Here is a 21,519-nt window from a genome sequence, read left to right on the forward strand (position 1 = left end):
TACTAAAAGAATTAAAAGAAACCCTAACAACCGAATATAAAAAATCCATGGACGAACGAATCAGCCAAATTAAAGAAGAAATGTCAAAGAACATGAGAGAGTCCATACAAAAAGAAGTGAAGGAATTAAAAGACAAGGTAACAAGCCTTACGAGCAGAAACACAGAGTTGGAGAAGCACATAGAAGAACTCGAAGGAAAACTGCAATCAAAAAATGATCAAGAAACCAACAAAGAAATAAAAGGCAAAGCACTGGAAGGAAAAATCCAATATCTAATCAACAAGGACAAAAGAAACAATCTAAGAATTGTGGGTATACCAGAAGGGGAGGAAATAGGGAAGGGGGTAGAACAGGTAGTCGGGGAGATAATAACAGAGAACTTTCCCACCCTCTGGAAAGACAATTCAGGACAAATCCAAGAAGTCAAGAGAGTCCCTAATAAAGTAGACCCCAATAAACCCACACCAAGACACATAATAATCCAAATGGCAAAAAACAAAGAGAAAGAGGAACTCCTGAAAGCAATAAGGGAGAAAAAAAACCTCAAGTACAAAGGAAAGGACATAAGAATCAAACCAGATCTCCCATTTGAAATAATTCAAGCAAGAAGACAGTGGAATGACATATTTAAACGACTGAATGAAAGAAATTTCCAACCCAGGGTCCAATACCCAGCAAAACTATCATTCATATGGGAGGGCAGACTAAAAACATTCTCAAACATGAATGAACTTGAACTATTTGTGCAAACTAAGCCGATCCTAAGCGACTTACTCAGAGAAGAATTACACAATCCAAACCCCCGATTGTAACAACAATCACTCCACACAATACAACTGCACAACAGTCCTCTCTATCAATAATTTCCCTAAATGTAAACGGACTAAACTCTCCAATTAAAAGACACATAGTAGAGAACTGGGTTAGGAAAAATAAACCGGACTTCTGCTGTCTGCAAGAAACACACCTACAGCTACAGGATAAGCACAGGCTTAGAATAAAAGGATGGAAAGTAATTATTCAGGCCAATGGAAAACAAAAAAGAGCAGGGACAGCCATTCTTATATCAGACCAAATTGTATTCAACCTCAAGAAAGTGATCAGAGACAAAGAGGGTCACTACTTACTGGTCAGGGGAACATTAGATCAAGAAACACTAACCCTGGTCAATATCTATGCACCTAATGTAGAGTCACCAAAATATGTGAGGCAACTACTGGCAAACCTGGAGAAACACATGAAGGGAATTGTGATAATAGTAGGGGACCTCAATACTCCACTATCACCACTGGACAGATCCTCCAAGCAGAAAAATAGCAAAGAAATAAGAGCTCTAAATGAAAAATTAGAAGATTTAGGGCTAACAGACTTATATAGAGCCCTCCATCCCCAGAAAGCAGAATACACATTCTTCTCAAACCCACATGGAACCTTCTCCAGAATAGACCATGTCTTAGGATACAAAGCCAACCTATGTAAGATCACAAAGTAAGGATAATTAGAAGTACCATTTCAGATCACTATGCAACAGAGCTTAAAATTGATGTCAAGAAGAAGCAATGGAGGAAAACTAATACCTGGAGACTAAACAACATGCTGCTTAACAACAGCTGGATCAAAGAACAACTCAAGGAAGAAATAAAAAGATTCCTTGAGACAAATGACAATGAAGAGACAACATGTCAAAATCTATGGGACACAGCAAAAGCAGTAATTAGGGGGAAACTCATAGCAATACAGGCCTATGTCAAGAAACAGGAAAACAACAAAACCAACAGTTTAAAAGATCACCTCAAAGAATTGGAACAACAGCAACAGAGAAATCCAACCACAAACAGAAGGCAAGAAATAATAAAAACCAGAGCAGAAATAAACAATATCGAAACTAAGAAAACAATACAAAAAATCAATGAGACCAGGAGTTGGTTTTTCGAAAAAATAAACAAGATAGACAAACCATTGGCGAGACTCACCAAAAAAAAAGAGGGAAAACACCCAAATCACTAGGATCACAAATGAAAGGGGAGAGATTACAACAGAACCCCAAGAAATACAACATATCATGAGATCATATTATGAACAACTATACTCAAGTAGGCTAGAGAACCCAGTAGAAATCGACAGATTCTTGGACAAACACCCTCCTCCAAGACTGGAAAAGGAAGATCTAGAAAGTCTAAACAGACCAATCACTTCAGAGGAAATTGAAGAGGTAATTAAAAAACTCCCTAAGAACAAATGCCCAGGCCCAGATGGATTTACAGGTGAATTCTATCAAACATTTAAAGAAGACCTATTACCACTGTTCCAAAGGCTTTTCCAAACCATAGAAAAAACAGGAATCCTCCCCAACTCCTTTTATGAGGCTAATATCACACTCATTCCCAAAGAAGGCAAAGACACCACCAAAAAAGAAAACTACAGACCAATCTCACTAATGAACATAGATGCAAAGATACTCAACAAAATCCTAGCAAACCGAATCCAACACTTCATCAAAAAGATCATACATCACGACCAAGTGGGTTTCATACCAGGAATGCAAGGTTGGTTCAACATACGCAAATCAATAAACATGATACATCACATCAACAACATGAAAGACAAAAACCACATGATCATATCAATTGATGCCGAGAAGGCATTTGACAAAATCCAACATCCTTTCATGTTAAAGACACTCAGCAAAATAGGGTTAGAAGGAACCTTCCTCAAGATAGTTACAGCTATATATGAAAAGCCTACAGCCAACATTATACTTAATGGCGAGAAACTAGAAGCATTCCCACTAAGGTCAGGAACTAGGCAAGGCTGTCCACTCTCTCCACTCTTATTCAATATAACCTTAGAAGTGCTAGCAATAGCAATCCGACAAGAGAAGGGAATCAAAGGAATTCAAGTAGGGAAAGATGAACACAAGCTAGCTCTATTTGCCGACGATATGATGATATACATCAAAAACCCTAAAGAGTCCACAGTAAAACTCCTAGAAACAATCAACCAATACAGCAAAGTGGCTGGATACAAAGTCAATACACAAAAGACAGTAGCGTTTCTATATACAAACAATGAAGTTGAGGAGAGAGATTAAAAATACAATCCCATTTAAGATAGTATCAAAAAATATCAAGTATCTAGGAATAAACCTTACAAGAGAAGTGAAAGACCTTTACCAGGGAAACTTCAAAACACTTCAGAAAGAAATTGAAGAAGATCTAAAGAAATGGAAGAACATCCCATGCTCATGGATAGGTAGAATTAACATAGTCAAAATGACTATCTTACCCAAACTTCTATATAGATTTAATGCAATCCCTATCCAAATTCAGACACAATTCTTTAAAGAAATAGAACAATCAATCACAAAATTCATCTGGAACCACAAAAGATCCAGGATAGCCAAACACATACTGAAAAACAAGAAGCTGGGAGGCATCTCCTTACCTAATTTGAAACTATACTATAAAGCCATAGTAATTAAAACAGCATGGTACTGGAACAGAGACAGGAGCTCAGACCAGTGGATCAGAACAGAATTCCCAAACATAAACCCCCAGATATACAGCCAACTAATATTTGATAAAAGAGGCAAGAATCTGAAATGGAACAAAGAAAGCCTATTCAACAAATGGTGTTGGTACAACTGGAAAACCACATGTACGAAAGTGAAAATTGACCCATACCTCACTCCTTATACAAAAGTCAACTCAAAATGGATCAAAGACCTTGAAATCAGACCTGAATCTATAAAGTTTATCGAGAATAAAATAGGCAGAACACTCGAAGACCTATATATCAAAAAGGTCTTTGAGAACGGAGCACCAATGGCAAGAACGTTAGCATCAAATATAAACAAATGGGACTACATCAAACTAAAAAGCTTCTGCATGGCAAAAGAAACCCTACTTAATGCAAGAAGACAGCTAACAGAATGGGAAAAAATCTTTTCACTTGACATATCAGATAAAGGGCTGATATCTAGAACATACAAAACACTCAGAAAGCTGAGCCCCTCAAAACCAAATAAAGCCATAGAAAAATGGGGAGATGAAATGAATAGACACTTCTCTGAGGAAGACAGAAGGATGGCCAACAAACACATGAAAACATGCTCACCTTCACTCATCATCAGGGAGATCCAAATCAAGACAACAATGAGATACCACCTTACACCAGTGAGGTTGGCTCACATCAAAAATAATGGAAACAACTTTTGTTGGCGAGGATGCGGTATGAAAGGAACTCTCATCCACTGCTGGTGGGAATGCCGCCTAGTCCAACATCTGTGGAGAAAAGTCTGGAGAGTGCTCAAAGAACTCAGAATTGATCTGCCATTTGACCCAGCAATTGCTCTACTAGGCATATACCCACAAGATGGAAGGACATTCATTCCAAAATATATATGCACCCCATTATTTATTGCAGCACTCAGTATAATAGCCAAATCTTGGAACCAACCTCGATGTCCAACAACAGATGAATGGATCATTAAGATGTGGTACATATACACAATGGAATATTACATGGCAGTCAGAAACGATACAATCACAGACTTTGCAGCAACATGGATGGACCTAGATCATGTTATGTTAAACGAAGTAAGTCAGAAGACAAAAGATAAACACAGAATGGTAGCACTATTCTGAAACACCTAGAACACATAGTTTATACACAACTAAATCCTATCAAATAACAGGGTAGAAACTCCGAACACTGTAATAGTCAGCATAGACGTGGGAGCAGTGTCCAAAATACATGAAAAAGGAACAACGCAAACTCTTGACTACACATTATACCACAAAGAAAACAGCAACAACAGAAACGGCAGCATAGAGAGAACAGGTATGTAATCAGACTTCTACAACAAAGGTCCACAATAATCCCTGAGAGTTCATATACAGGAACACAAGTATAGAACACCAAGGGAAATCACGGACTACAATGGCAACATACCATAACACTACCTTTTAATGCCTTTATCTTACTATACTTTAAATAACCTCTCAGCTTTTCTGCCCACAGGTGCCCTTGGATACAAAGGGCGGACAAACTAAGGTGGCAACTCGGGATACCACACGGGATACCATAACTTGCTTGCACTACGAGATGGCCACAAGAAAACTCTTTAACATACACTTTATCTTTAGGTAATACCTTCATTTAGGAATTGAAGCACGTGACCAGTCAGACCACTGAAGCAGTACCTGAGACGTACAGACTTAAACTACAGGCTCTATTCTTCGAACACATTCAATCAAACCAGCATTCCCTTGCTATTCTCTCCCCTCTCCTCACTACTTTTTTTTTTTTCTTTTTCTTCTTCTATTCTGCTCATTACTTTTCTCCCTTTCTCCCCCCCTTTTCTCTCTAAGGTATTTTCTCTTTTCTCTCCCTTCAAACCCTTCCCATACACCTTCCCCTTTCCCCCCTCCGGAAATCCAACTATCCCCTCACCCCTCAATCCCATCCAGATCTCCCACCATATTAAAACTCCTCTCCCCCAGTCCTTATTCTATTAGGCATCAAGATCGACCTCCTACCCAATGAACCAGTACCCAGCACCCAGGCGAGAGGACACCCAGATAAAACCACACCTCGTCTCCTGAAAGAAAAGACAGCCAACTCCCCTATGGACTCATGCTGCGAGGCCCTCCCGACCAACTCCCCCTAACGCGAACTGCTCCTTGAAACCGGGCCTAGATCCAAAAGTATCCCCAATGCAAGAACTCTTCCAAGACCCCCCTGCCGCAAATATTTACCAATCTGAAGAAGGTCAGGGGGTGGGTTAGGAAGACGCCTGGGAACCCACACACCACAAGAAAAACCCAAAAGACAATGGGAAAAACTGTACTTCCAACATAGGCATAAGACCTGTAATACACCACCTCTTTACCTGCCCTCCCCCAAATGTAAGGTAGTCTTTTGCACCACTTTGGTCCCATAAAAATTTCGCTAACTCATTTTATTTCTTTTTTTTTTTTTAATTTATTTATTTATCTTTTTTTTTTTTAAATGTTTGTCCTTCATATATATTTGTGAGCACATACAGTTTCAATCCCCCCCCCTTTTTTTTTCTTCGTTTTTTGGTAGGTGATCTGTGGCTGTTATCCCATCAGTCCACCCACGAATACACAGACATTATAATGTAGCACCACTTCCCCCTACAAAGGCACACTAAGTAAAGGGGAAATTTTACATTTAAAAAAAAAATAAAAGAGAGTTCTTATCTACTAGAGATAGGAACTCATAGTTATTTAAAATATAGGGATATCTCCTGCCTTGAAAATATGTCATGTGGAATCAAATTAGACCTCAGGTGATTAGATACCATTCATCCAGCCTTGAACCCTGGATCTCCGACATAGAAACGGCACAGCTCTCCACAACAGCTGCAGGAAACAAACTCCATCCAGGACGGCCTTAATACGACGAGACCAACAACAAGGCCCACCTCTAACATGATATCCTGACAACGGGGAAAATGCGATCATTTTGACCTTAGAGCAGATTAGCCTACCTTACCAACTAACGACAAGACAAAACCAGAAGTCTTGGCTCCCTTTGGTAGGACAAAAACCCAAGATCGGGATTTACAGATGACTGGCTGCTTGATTCACGACCAGACTGTATACATCTTGGGACCAATAAATAAGCCCTAGTTTAGGGTTTGAACTATGACCTGCACAAGAATCATGATCCCCAGCCCCAAAGATCCGGCAGAGACAATTGTAACGGAATGGGGCTTTTGGGAGCACAAAGAAAGACGCTATCCTAGGTGCCACCCTAGGCTCAGTGCAAAGACCAAGATCATCAACCACAGAAGATGGGTTAAAATGACACTGAGGTAACAGAACCTCTAGAACCACAAAGACTGACTTCATCATAAGTCCCACCTCAGGATCTGTACAGATACTGAGACCTCTAAACACAGAGCAGAAGTCTTCCACACACCAAAGGAAAAAAAAAAGAAAGAAAAAAAAAAAAAAAAAAACCACCACCGGGAAAGTAAAGGATCCTGAGCAATGTCTAGAGTTGATCCCATGACAGTATGCTCCAAGGACGGAGAAATCCCATATCTCTTAGGCCAAGTGAATTCTTTTTCGAATGACCCCAATATTTACTGTGCCAGTGCAGGAGGGAAAAAAACAAAAATACAAAAAGCACAAAACCTTGGTTATTTTTTTGATATAAATATATATAGTACCTTCATTTATTATTGTTATTATTATTTTTGATTTACCAATCTATTTTGGTCGATTTCTCTGTTTGGGTGTGATTATTGAAAGTGTAGTCCCCAATTATACTTATTTTTTTTATTTTTATTTTTTTTTATTTTTTTTTCTCTTCCTTTCTTCTCTTTCGTTATGTGCTATGCCATGTTTCTTAATTCAAGACCATGGCGTGATTTTTGTTTGTCTGTTTTTGTTTTATTTTTTTTTCTACTTGTTTGTTTGTTTGTTTTGTCTGCTCTGTGTGGTGCTTATCGAAATAGCTGGAGCCCTCACTGGATATTTGACACTTCTTTTGGTACTAGTGGAGTGTTTCACCTACTTTTTCTCCATCTCCCAGAGTGATGATGAGAGCCTTTAGAAGGACTCCGCCCATTTTCGGGGTATTAGACTCTTACCCCAGTTTATTGCTTTTTTCTCCTTCAAACAAAACCACGCAACTTGAACTAGCTAGTCCTGACTCCAGATAGAGGGGGAAATAAGGGAGGCATCAGGACCAAACAGGTGCAAGACTACTAAGTAGTGGGTTAGATACAGAGGGGACCACATATTCTAGCCGCCCTGGGGTGAGGGAAAAGGAAAAGGGAGGTAGGATAGAAACGGAGGCGTAGGGATGACAATTTGGCGATGGGAATCCCCCCTGATTTTATGTAAATATGTACCTAAAATATTATTGTCAACAATATGTAAGCCATTATGATCAAAATAAAAATTTATATTAAAAAAAAATTGAACTTAGACCCTCAGCTAACCTCATGAACGAAGGTAAAATCCAAATGGACTAAAGACCTCGATATCAGACCCGAAACCATAAGATATATAGAACAACACATAGGCAAAACACTCCAGGACATTGAGACTACAGGCATCTTCAAGGAGGAAACTGCACTCTCCAAGCAAGTGAAAGCAGAGATTAACAGATGGGAATATATTAAACTGAGAAGCTTCTGCTCCTCAAAGGAAATAGCGCCCAGGATACAAGAGCCACCCACTGAGTGGGAGAAACTATTCACCCAACACCCATCAGATAAGGGGCTAGTATCCAAAATATACAAGGCACTGACAGAACTTTACAAGAAAAAAACATCTAATCCCATCAAAAAATGGGAAGAAGAAATGGACAGACACTTTGACAAAGAAGAAATACAAATGGCCAAAAGACACATGAAAAAATGCTCCACATCACTTATCATCAGGGAGATGCAAATCAAAACAACTATGAGGTACCACCTCACACCATAGAGATTGGCACACATCACAAAGAATGAGAACAAGCAGTGTTGGCGGGGATGTGGAGAGAAAGGAACTCGTATCCACTGCTGGTGGGAATGCCGTCTAGTTCAACCTTTATGGAAAGCGATATGGAGATTCCTCCAAAAACTGGAAATCGAGCTCCCATACGATCCAGCTATACCACTCCTAGGAATATACCTTAGGAACACAAAAATACAATACAAAAATCCCTTCCTTACACCTATATTCATTGCAGCACTATTTACCATAGCAAGACTCTAGAAACAACCAAGATGCCCTTCAACAGACGAATGGCTAAAGAAACTGTGGTACATATACGCAATGGAATATTACGCAGCTGTCAGGAGAGATAAAGTCATGAAATTTTCCTATACATGGATGTACATGGGATCTATTATGCTGAGTGAAATAAGTCAGAGAGAGAGAGAGAAAAACGCAGAATGGTCTCACTCATCTATGGGTTTTAAGAAAAATGAAAGACATTCTTGCAATAATAATTTTCAGACACAAAAGAGAGAAGGGCTGGAAGTTACAGTTCACCTCATGATGCTCACCACAAACGGGTGAGTTTTGTTAGAGAAATAACTACATGTCGAACTATCCTAATAATGAGAATGTATGAAGGAAATAGAAAGCCTGTCTAGAGTACAGGCTGGGGTTGGGTGGGGAGGAGGAAGATCTGGGACATTGGTGATGGGAATGTTGCACTGGTGATGGGTGGTGTTCTTTACATGACTGAAACCCAAACAACACAATCATGTATGTAATCAAGGTGTTTAAATAAAAAATATATTAAAAAAAAAAGAAAGCCAAGTGGGTACCTCAGCCCCTCAGACAGGGTTATTTAGTTAACTTGCCCCAAACTCAGACTAATTTGTTTTCCAAAGCTGCAGTGTCATTATAAAACAAGAAAGCCAAGTCCTGATCTTTCATTACGTTCCTAGAATTTTCTGAGGAAGATGGTTCCCTGGAACATGGGCACTATGGGTGAGAGTTCAGCCTCAGAAAAGCATTAGCGACCTTTACTGGTACCAGTGGTATGAAAGGCCCAACACTTTAAAGGAAGAAGGAAAGAGAAAGTGTTAGACAGAATATGGTATATATGGACGGAAAAGGACTTTTTCCACCAAAACAACCAGAAGCTCAGAGTTGAAAGGGCCACCTTGTAACTGAAAATTCAATGTTGTCTATTTCCATCTATTAAGGTGAGACTCTTTTTTTTTGTTTTGTTTTGTTTTTGTTTTTTTGGGCCACACCCGGTAACGCTCAGGGGTTACTCCTGGCTATGTGCTCAGAAGTTGCTCCTGGCTTGGGGGACCATATGGGGCACCGGGGGATCGAACCGTGGTCCATCAAGGCTAGCGCAGGCAAGGCAGGCACCTTACCTTTAGCGCCACTGCCCGGCCCCCTTAAAGTGAATTCTTTTTTTTTTTTTTTTTTTTTGGTGGTTTTTGGGTCACACCCGGCAGTGCTCAGGGATTATTCCTGGCTCCAGGCTCAGAAATTGTTCCTGGCAGGCACGGGGGACCATATGGGACGCCGGGATTCGAACCGATGACCTGCATGAAAGGCAAACGCCTTACCTCCATGCTATCTCTCCAGCCAAGGTGAGACTCTTTAGACACGCATTTTGTAAGGTGACATTACCTTTACACACCTAATTTTTTCTAAATTATTTTTTTTGTTTGTTTTGTTTTGTTTTTGGGCCACACCCAGTAATGCTCAGGGGTTACTCCTGGCTATGTGCTCAGAAGTTGCTCCTGGCTTGGGGTACCATATGGGACACCGGGGGATCGAACCGCGGTCCGTCCAAGGCTAGGCTAGCACAGGCAAGGCAGGCACCTTACCTTTAGCGCCACCGCCCGGCCCCTTTTCTAAATTATTGAGGAAGCATTGTATACAATATTCTGTCTCCTTCTGAAATCATTGCCTGCCGAGGGAATCAAGTAAGAACACCCCTCTTCTTGGCTTCAGCCACAGGTCAAAGCTAGTTTTACTCATTTGTCACCAGAGAATCTTCCAAAGACAATAAGACTTTCAACTTCCTTTCTGATATCTGTGCCTAAACCCACTACATTTGAATGAGAATAAGAATCTCAGTTGAGGGGCCCGCGAGGTGGCGCTAGAGGCAAGGTGCCTGCCTTGTAAGCGCTAGCCAAGGAAAGGACCACGGTTCGATCCCCCGGTGTCCCATATGGTCCGCCCAAGCCAGGGGCAATTTCTGAGCGTGTAGCCAGAAATAACCCCTGAGCATCAAACGGGTGTGACCCGAAAAACCAAAAAAAAAAAAAAAAAAAAAAAGAATCTCAGTTGAAAACCATGGCTATTCCTCTGTAGTGAGTGATACTCTTTCTTTTGTGTTCCTTTCTCTGCCTCATCTACAGTGAGACAACATAACTTCTAAGACAGCAGAAGTTTCTTCAGGCCTCAATGCCCTTACTATTTCTTGGGTAGTCTTCATGTCCACAGGGTCTGGCAAATTGAGGGTGATAATACACTCAGTGACTGAAAGACATCATTGGAAATAGGTTAGTAGGATCAAATGATTCCTACACAATTGTGTCTGAGCCACAAAAATGGCAATTTGAACAGAGAATGTAAGCTTAGGCTTATTAGATCAAGATTGCAGGATCCAAACTTCCAACACTATCTGTGCCAGAGTTATAGCACAGTAGGCAAGGTATTTGCTTTGCATGCAGCTGACGCAGGTTAGATCCCCAATATCCCACATGGTCTCCTGAGTCTGCCATGAGTAATTTCTGAGTGCAGAAACAGGAGTAACCCTTGTGCATCCCTGGGTGTGGTCCCAAAACAAAAACAAACTTCCAGTACTATCACAGTTGGTTGATATTATAGATTCCCCTCCCCTCCTGTAGATACTAGAAGTCTAACCTCCCAATACCTCAGTAAGACTGAATACAGAGATTGGGTCTTTATAGAGGAGATCAAAGTTTAAATAAGGTGACTGGGATAGCTCCTAAGATTAGGTGGCTATTTTCACAATGGGGTAATTTGGGCATTGAGTCAGACACAAATAAAAAACAAAGTAGAAACCCTGGTTGAAGATGTTCAGCAGCTGGTTCTCCCTACCAGCCTTAAAAAAGAAAGAACTGGGCCGGAGAGATAGCACAGCGGTGTTTGCCTTGCAAGCAGCCGATCCAAAACCTAAGGTGGTTGGTTCGAATCCTGGCATCCCATATGGTCCCCCATGCCTGCCAGGAGCTATTTCTGAGCTCCTGGATAGCCAGGAGTAACCCCTGAGCACTGCCGAGTGTGGCCCCAAAACAAAACAAAACAAAAACAAAAACAAAAAAAAAGAAAAGAACCAACCAACTCCACTAACACCTTCATCTTTGAACTTGTAGACTCCAACGCAATCCAACTAAACTATTCTAATAAATAAAGCTCCTGTGCTGATCTATTTTCTCTTTGCTGCCCAAGAGAAAAACAGTATCAATGGTCTTACAAATGGACTTTTTTCCCTCAGCCTCAATTTTCTGACATCAAATGTGGATAATAAAACACCTACCCTCTAAGGTTGCTGTGAGTCTACCTAAGTTTAACCTTTTAGAACAGTGTCTTGTACAGTGTGTTTCAATAAATATTAGCTCAGTGTAGTCTTAGATTTGGGATAGCTTATTAATGACTGATGGAACCCCACAGAAGCTCAGATTATCTTCAAGGAACATGGTAGTAACACTCTAGGGTAGTTGAGAAAGCTGAGATGTTTAGGATTCTCCTGTCCTTCCAAAACCATGAAAGAAGGAAGTAGACACATGGAAATGGTCTGCAGTTTTCCAGAGAAGCAAATTCATAAAGAGGAAGTAAGGCAGACACCTACAATCTTCTCACCTGCATGAGGCATCCTTAGGCCCCAAGGTGGATGGGTCACACTGTGTAGAAAATATGTGATTTAGCATAATTATATGGGGCTGTTTTTTATCTTTTAGTCACATAAAACTCATACATGATTTTTTATGCAAAAGATGTCAAAGCTGGCATGATAACATCTTTTTATTTTGTAAAGTTTCTGTACAAAGTAAGTCTGTTGAATGAATAATACAATCGGAACTATTAGATGCCATTCTTGAGAGTCAACCAAAAAATGTCTTCCCAGACAAGAAGCATCTTAGAAAATCTATAGCCTACTAATTAACAGAGCCTTCTACTGAACAATTCCAGGAAACACCCTCCAGAAAACAATTCCTAACCCTAAAACACCAAAACATTAATGATGCCCATGGGTTGTATGGCACAAGAATCCAGACAACTATCCTTCTTATTTTATTTTATTTCATTATTTTATTTTTGTGGCATTAGGGATGAAACTGGGGCCTTATGTGTGGAGGGTACATGCTATACAGTCCTCCCCAGTCAGCAATCCCATCTTTAAAATGAAGTCTGCCTTATTTCATTAGAGCACATTCACCCACCAAAGAAAGAAATTTCTTCCCCTAAAGTGGTATGGTTTATTCATAAAAATTCATGACTTAACCATGAACCAAGTTTCTATGATAAAGAAAAGCTAAGGTCTAATCATAAAATATATATTTTTTTATATATAACTAGGAAACAAAAACTTAACTGTCTTACACAACTTCCTGGGTAGAGCTTTCTAGTGATAGCTATCACAAACTTACAAAATTATATAAATATATATATATAAGTATATAAATATATACATAAATTATATTCAAAGATGTTTTCTTATCATAAAGAAAAATTATTTGGGGACCAGAGAGATAAGGTAACAGATAAGATGCTGCATTGCCTACAGCCAACCTGGATTCAATTCCCTGAATCAATTCCCTAAACTCTGAGCACAAAGTCAATAGTAAGTCCTGAACACTAAAAGGTGTGCACTCCCCACCAGCAAAAAAAATCCTCTGTTCCTGAAAATTCAGTTTCCATAGAGAATTTACATATACAGTTTTCACATCTCAGAATCTTCAGGTACATGTTTAATTTGAAACCACAAACGAAATAGTCCCTATTCAATCAGTTTCCCACACTTCTGCCATAGCCTTAATTGAAGGCCACTGAGATTTTTTAATGAGTAGTTATCATGATATCTTAAAGGATGATCTGTATTTATATAAAATTTAGGGTCCCCTGGCAATCTGCAGGGGATTCACCTGCAAAAGAAATCATTCTGGAATGCATTTAGAGCACCAACTGCACTGACAACTACCATGACAATAAGAGTGAAAGAGAAGCATAATGCCTCTCCCAGAGGCAGGCAGGATATGTGTAGCAGGGCGTGGAGGGGTGGGAGGAGATGGGGAACATTGATGGTAGGAAAATTGCACTGGTGAAAGGTGATGTACATTTTATGACTGAAACCCAACTATGAATATTTCTGTGACCACAGTGCTAAATAAAGAAATTTTTTTAAAAATTTTTTTAATTTTTTAATTTGTTTTTGTTTTCTGGGGTCACACCCAGTGACACTCAGGGGTTACTCCTTATTCTGCACTCAGAAATCACTCAGAAAGTCTCAGGGGACCTTATGGGATGTCGGGATAGAACCCAAGTTCACATGCAAAGGAAACACTCTACCAAAGTGCTACGACTCTGGCCCTAAAATTTATTTTTAATTTAAAAAAAGAAATCATTGTGGTTGTTGTTTTTCACATTTGCCAACGCTACCATTTTTAGATTCTACTTCCCAAACATCAGACATTTGAATTTTACAAGTTTCAAAAAAGTTACAACATGTGACCCACAGAAGGAGCTCAATGGGCTGGAGCACATGCTTCAAACATGATCCTCTGAGCACAGCCAGGAGCAACCCCCGGATACAGAAGAAACCCCTGAGTACTATGGAAGGTGATCCCCAAATCAAATCAATCCATTGAAAAGCAAAGATCTGGCAAGCTCTGAGAATACATACTAAGTGAAAATTCATAATGATTTACAGAGCAGAACTAGACCTTTCCTTTTCTTGTCTTCACATCACCCAAAGCAAGCACCAGCTATCCCAAATGTTGCCTGACACAGCAGCGGGGAAGGCGGACTATGGCTTGCTTCATCCTACAAGTGAGACAAGCACTCATGTTCTACCTATCAGCAGCACAGAAGAGTGAAAACATTTTTGGGGGGATCAGAGCCTCTCAAGAGGTGCTCAAGGATGATGTGGGAGGCCCCCCTTAGAACTCTAATCCAACTGGATGGTGCTTCACTACTTGGGTCAAAAGAGGCAGTGCTGCTTGGGACTGGCTGTGCCAGAACTTAACCCAGGTCATACTGGGGCTGTATCAGTGATGCTCAGGGCACTTCCAAGGCCATTCTCAGCAGTGCTGGAAAGAAGGGGTAATGAGGTACCAGGGATCCAACAGGGTTCAGATCCACGCAAGGCATATGCTCACCCCTGTCCTATCTCCCACGTTCCAGAGTGAACACTTTCAATGTGTTGCTTCAGATGACTTCATCCATAGTGAAGAACAGCAGATGAGGAAGACTTCTATAGGAACTAGGCAGGGGACAGAATAACATGTCTATAATCTGAATATACTCTAATCCAGTCAAATTTCCTTATCTGCCTCAAGGATGTCCAAATTAAGGCTCTAAGTATGTCCCAAGTATTGGACATTCTGCCCAGAAGGATCCAAGAGTTAAGGGGGTCACACTATCCTTGCACTGAACTACTGTGTGGATGAAAGTGCAGCTGTAGGGGAAGCAAGTGTGAATTCTGTCAACACTTGTTCAAAATTACTCTCACATCTGTAAAGGAAATAGGCATACAATATAAAAGTTGTTTTCAAGGTTTGGAGTGATAGCAGAGCAGATAGGGCATTTGCCTTTCATATATACAGCTGACCTTGGCTCAATACCTGGCATCCCTATGGTCCCTCTAGCCTATCAGAAGTAATTTCTGAGTGCAGAGACAGAACCGTAAGCACTGCTGGGTGTGGCCCCCAAACAAACAAACAAAAATAAGTTGTTTTAAGACAGAGATATGGTATCAGAAGTAAGGCCTTGCATGCGACCAACCCTGGCTCAATTCCTAGTACTACACAGGGTCCCCCAGCACCACAAGGAGTAATCCCTGAGCTGAGAGCCAGGAGGAAGCCCTGAGCAATGCCATATGTGGTTCATCTTTCTATCCTGAAAAAGAGTTGTTTTCAAAAATTCCGTCCATATAGAAAGATGATAAAACAGTTTAAGTTCCAGTACATCAGACACTTACAAAACTGCTCATTAAAAACCTTCTTTTGCATATGGACCTCCAAAAACAGGAATGGAGGTCCCACATGGATTATTCTTTGTGATTCTAACAGGTGATTAAGTGGGACATTCCCAGTATTTAATAGTCTTCAGATTCAAAATTTTATTTTCAAATAATAAGGTATTAAAATAGTAAATATTTTCACCTTCTAGAGTTTTCACATTGTCAATGGAGAGCATTTTTCAGGACTTCCCTCCCTCTGGAGAAATCCAAATCATGTTTTCTCTCTCTCTCTCTCTGTCTCTCTCTCTCTCTGTCTCTCTCTCTCTCTCTCTGTCTCTCTCTCTCTCTTTCTTTCTCTCTCCCTTTCCCTCCACTTCCCCCTTCCTCTCTCAATCCAAATCATGTCCTCTCTCTCTCCTCTCTCTCCCCTCTCCCTGCCTCACATTCCTCTAAATTTCTTTGAATAAGAGTGACTTTGCCATGTATATCAAGTAGATTCATATTCTTTTCAATTTGATTTTTTCCTTAAGAGGAAAAAAAAGAACTTTTCAAGCAATATTGAACAGTAACACTTTATATGTTATCAATTAGGACATGTTGCATATTATATCCACTATGCTAACAGAGCTCAGACTCTGAGACACTGAACTAACTAGGTGTGAATTCTGGGTATCCCACAGGAAAATGGGCTTAAAAATATGAAAAGTGAGGGCCAGCTGAGAGAACAGCAGTTAGGGCAATGACTAACATGTACCCAATGCAGCTTTGATTCCCAGCACCAAATCTGGAGGTTCCCAAAATCACCGGGGTAGCCTGAAGAAACTCCAACATCCAACAAATGTGATGCCCAAATAGCATCACATTTGAAGGCCCTTGCACCGAATCCTGGCCCAGTTGGCTGAGTTCAGCAATGGGGCTCGAAGGCCTCAGAAGCCACATTTGGGAGGCCTCAACAAATCTCCAAACAAATCCACAGCGAGTGTCATAAGCTTCTGTTGTTCTGCAATGATTCATTAACAGCCTTTCAGTAGCAAAAAATAAACTGAACCAACAGCAGTTGTATATTATGATCTCCATGGTTGAATAACAAATTATGCTTGATCTCTCTCACTTCTCTCTCTCACTCTATCTCTTTCTCACTCTTTCTCTCTCTCTTTCTTTTGACATTGCCAAGGGTCCAACCCAGGATCTCACACCTGCAAGGTAAGCCCTAGCATGAGGTTGTACCCTCAACCATTCAGTGCACCCTTTTACTGTTCATTCCATTTGGATCCAGATAAAAGATGTTTCTAAACCAAACTGACCATCTGGAAGTCTAATTAATGTGTTATATTTTCTGGGGCCAAAGCAATAGTACAGCAGAAAGGACATTTGCCTAACATTCTGCTGACCAGAATTCAATTCCCAGCATCCCTTCTGGTCCCCTGAACCCCGGAGTAATTTCTGAGCACAGAGCTAGGAGTAACCCCAGAGCGCTGACAGATGTGACCCCAAAACAAACAAACAAACAAACAAAAAAGTGCTATATCTGACTTACATGTCACTGACATACATGTAGCAGAATGTGAATATCACCACCTCACCCTACACAGCTCAGGAACTTAAGGAAATCTAGAGATTTTGCATCCAATGAATTCCTGAGACTCTTAAAAAATTGGAAGTTTTTGGCAACTTTTCTTGGATCCTCCAGTCTAGAGGAAGGTCAAGAAGTGGGAAGCTGGGGGCTGGAGTGGTGGCACAAGTGGTAGGGCATCTGCCTTGCACATGCTAACCTAGAACGGACCTCAGTTGGATCCTCCAGTGTCCCATATGGTCCCCCAAGCTTGGAGCGATTTCTGAGCTCATAGCCAGGAGTAACCCCTGAGCATCACTGGGTGTGGCCCTAAAACTAAAAAAGTAGAAAGCTTCTGAAAAATACACGTTATTCTGCTTCTTCTTACCATCACTAGAAACACCCTGGGAAGCATCTGGGCATTGTAGTTATTTTTTCAGTTTGTTTTTGGTTTTTAGCTTTTCACTCAGGAATCCCTCCTGGTGATGCACAGGGAACAGTATGGGATGCCAGGAATTGTACCCAGGTGGGTTACGTGCAAGCCCAGCGCCTCACCCACTGTATTATGTCTCCAGCCCTTCATCTGGGCTTTTTCTTTCTTTTCATATCCAAGACAACAAAAAAACACTTGTTTTATATCTTCTTTTAAAATTAGATCTTTGGGGCCAGAGCAACAGCACCACTGGGAGGACATGTCCATTGCACGCAGCTGAACCTGGGTTGAATGCCCAGCATCCCATCTGGTCCTCCGAGTCAGCCAGGAGTAATTTCTGAGTGCAGAGCCAGGAGTAACACCTGAGTATTGCCGGGCATGTCCCCAAAACAAAACAAAAAAATAACGGTATCTTCACAGTCTTAACCAAACACCCCTTCCTCCAACCTTTCTCACACATGTCAGCTATATTTATTTTGAACATTTTCACCCTAGAGAGCTTCTGGGACGAACATGTTCCCTGTTCTCTAATGCTTCCCTGCTGATCACAAGGTTTAACTATTTAGTTAAAAAAGACAGAGCTGCAAAGGTTGACAGGCTTCTCGACACCAGATTTCTCCATGGACCACCAGATTTCTTTTTTTCCTTTGGTCCCAACACACAAGCATGGCAGCTGAGGAGGGCTGAGCTTTGCAGGAACCGGGGTACCTTGCCATTTAATAGAACAAAGGAACACTGCTGGACAGTGTGAACCAAGAATTTCTGCCTCCCTGATTCTAGGAACTCAGAGAAGGGAGCACGCATCTCAGGGACCCCGAATCCCTGGCCAGCCACTATCTGCCATCCTATTACCTGGGAAACACGTGGTCAGGTGCTCCGTGAGTGCTTCGTGGGTCACAGGCTTTCTTGCCGAGTTCATGGCTGAGATGGCCAAGCAGAGGATTTCCCCAAGTGGAATAAACTGAGATTGGCTGATAGGAGACATGCTGATGGGTGAGACATCACCTACAGAAAGACAAAGCCCAGGTCAGTAGCTTGTCCGCAAGATCCCACTGTCTGTCAGACCCTCCTGCCCTCCCCCATCCCACAGACAAACCATGGCCCTTCTACTCCTCCACTCCCGCCTTATGAATACAATCAACCCTGGAACCCACAGCCAAGGACACTTGGGGCGGGGTGAATAACTCCCAAAGAACAGAGTCAACACCAGTCACCTCCACCAGTCCCACTGGCCTGGAAAAGTAGATAAACCAGTGGATAGACCACAGAGAGGTGTTGAGAGACGAGCTGAGTCTCTACTAACTCCCAGCGGAGTTTCATAACATTTAATAACAGCCGCCCATGTCGCATACAGGCCTGCCTAGGGACCCAGGGACTCAGTCATTCAAATGTGTCAAGTGATTTTTGTGCATGGCAGGGGGGGGGGGGTGTCATGTCTGGAGACAGAGAATTCTCTTCCTGCCATGAAAGCAGGGTGACTGGCAAGTGCCAATGCCCCTCTAGAAGCCTCCAGCCCTGGGCCCGGAGAGATAGCACAGTGGTGTTTGCCTTGCAAGCAAAGGTGTTTGGTTCGGGGGCTATTTCTGAGCAGATAGCCAGGAGTAACCCCTGAGCACTGCCGGGTGTGACCCAAAAAACAAAAAACAAAAAACAAAAAAAGAAGCCTCCAGCCCAGAAGAGGTGGAGGTCTAGTGCCCTGGGGTTGAAGGTGAGATTAACAGCAGGAAGTGAAAGAAGGCTGCTAGGAAGCAGAGCTGGGGGGCTTCTAGGGGTTGAGAGTCTGGGAGGGGCATCTAGGTAAGAGTTTCTATACCTACTAGCAGGTATTAGTGGGGAAAGTTGTGGGGGGAGTAGCAGAGAAGGAGACCAGCTACATTGGGAAGAGTCAATTGTCCGTGGCCTTCATCCTAAAGGGGTGATGAACTGTAGAGGTAAGGAAAGAAAGAGAAGAATCCCAGCAGGCTTCAGAAAGATGGCAGGAGGCCATGGGAATGAAGCAGCCAAGTCAGTGAAAGAAGGCCTATGGTCCCTGTTTCTCATAGGTTTACACTGGCAGCAGAGAAGCCAGACTATGAGGGGGGTGAGAAGGTACCTACTAGGAGGGCTATGGGAGAACAGCCAGGAGCCCCACAATGTCTGTCTCCCTGTCTGTGGTGATGGTCCAGCATGTGAAAGATGTTGAGAATTCCATGGAGAGATTCCCAGGGCAGGGGTACCCTCCACTGGGTTCTGTCAGGCTCTTCCTAAGAGAAGGTGGAAATCACAGCAGAGCCAACTCTAGGGGTGTTTCTAACTGGATTTGCCTACAGATCCTCATCCCATGCCAGAAACCAGAGGTACAGACTGAGGCACTCATCATTCCTCCGTGATGGTGTCAGGCATGGCTGCCTCCTCACTTCCAGGTCTACCTCTCACTACACAGAGTCCAGAAACTTTCTGAGAAAAAAACAGTTTCAGGATTGAAGGGTGAGGAAAGGTTTGGGGGATAAAATCAGGTTAATGGGGTTGAAGAGTGAAAAGCCCAGATGTGAGGGAGTGTTTTCTCACATGGACACCAAAAAAGCAGTAAGATCTTATGGTCAAGCCCAGCTCAGTTCAGCACTCCCCCTTCCCATCTCTCCCGCATCACTGGGGTTCCCATCAGCCTTCTGGTGGATCCATTCTCTAAAAGATGGATATGAGAAGAGAGATTTTCCTGGAGACCATGAGGTATGGATGCCTCATGCAAAACTGGAGAAGGCCAGTAGATAAAATGGATAGAAAAAAATCGAAGAGATTAAACCTACAAGTCATACTTGCTGGGTTCTGGGACTATAAAAAGGATCAAGCAAAGCTCTCTGGGATATTCTGGAGGACCAGAAGGGTCCAGAATTGGGTAAATGTTCAAGCAGGGAAGTCCGAGTTGTAATTGGCGATATGAGTTTTATCTGCTGGCTGGTGAAAGTCTGTTCAGCTCTTGGGGACTCAGTGAGGACAGAATGATGTGACTGAGATCCCCAAGTCTGCTACAGCCTTCAACTGTCTCTTCAAAATCTTTGATAAAACCAAACTGGTTGTAACCTTTTTTTCTGTTTTCATTTTGTGGCCACACCCCACTGTGCTTGAGGGTTATTCCAGGATCAAGGGCCAGGGGCCACTCCCAAAAGTGTTTGTAGGACCCTGAGAGTCAAGTGATCTACCTCTCAACCATATTCCAGTCCCCTTTTATTGACATTGAAGCCATACCAAGTGGTCCTCAAAGGTTATTCCTGTCTTAGTACTCAGAGGTCACTCCCAATGATGCTCTAGGAACCATGCAGTGCCAGAAATTCAATTCCGATCTCCTGCACACAAAGCTGAAGAGAAGCTCCAATACACTGAGCTTTCTCTTTCATCCATAAATGTCCCCTCTTTTGTTTCTGCAGTATTTGGGATCAAATCCAGGGCTGCCCACATTCAGTGCAAATGCTCTGATGCTAAGTGATACCGCCAATTCAGTCATATCCTTAATCCCAACAAAATTTTTTACTTTAAAGCCTTATATGTGGTGATGATGTGGTCAACGGGGGAAGAAGCAATAGAGATATGAGTTTGGAAGAGAATGATCCACTCTTCCCTCTCCCTTATAGACTAAAGTCCCTCTAATCTTGTCTTTCATTCTTCTCCCTCCTGGTCCACCTTCATTCACCGGGAGAGAACAGTTTCCAGATGAGTGTGTAACTCAGTCAAATAGGCCTTCAAATCACTTGGAATGACTTTACAAAGGCAAAAAATAAATGCAGGTTCTAGCACCTTTGCACTTATGGAGCACTTAGGAGGTCAATGCCTAAAATTTTTCTCTCTTATTGAGGGACTTCTAGAAGACTAAGAAGAAACTATCATCTAAAAGTGAATTTTTGAA

At 41.8% G+C, this 21,519-nt stretch overlaps 1 protein-coding gene across 3 annotated transcripts in view; it reads right to left on the reverse strand.

Annotated features, from left to right (window-relative positions):
- The window catches only part of STOX2 (storkhead box 2), a 110,082-nt gene that overhangs the window by 14,062 nt on the left and 74,501 nt on the right, over nt 1–21,519 (reverse strand). For all 3 annotated transcript variants that reach the window (XM_049771421.1, XM_049771422.1, XM_049771423.1), the window contains one exon: nt 18,492–18,644. In XM_049771421.1, coding sequence (XP_049627378.1) covers nt 18,492–18,644 — 153 coding nt within the window. The remainder of the gene's footprint in view (nt 1–18,491; nt 18,645–21,519) is intronic.

Source organism: Suncus etruscus, chromosome 4, assembly GCF_024139225.1.
Source record: "Suncus etruscus isolate mSunEtr1 chromosome 4, mSunEtr1.pri.cur, whole genome shotgun sequence".
NCBI classification, from domain to species: domain Eukaryota; kingdom Metazoa; phylum Chordata; class Mammalia; order Eulipotyphla; family Soricidae; genus Suncus; species Suncus etruscus.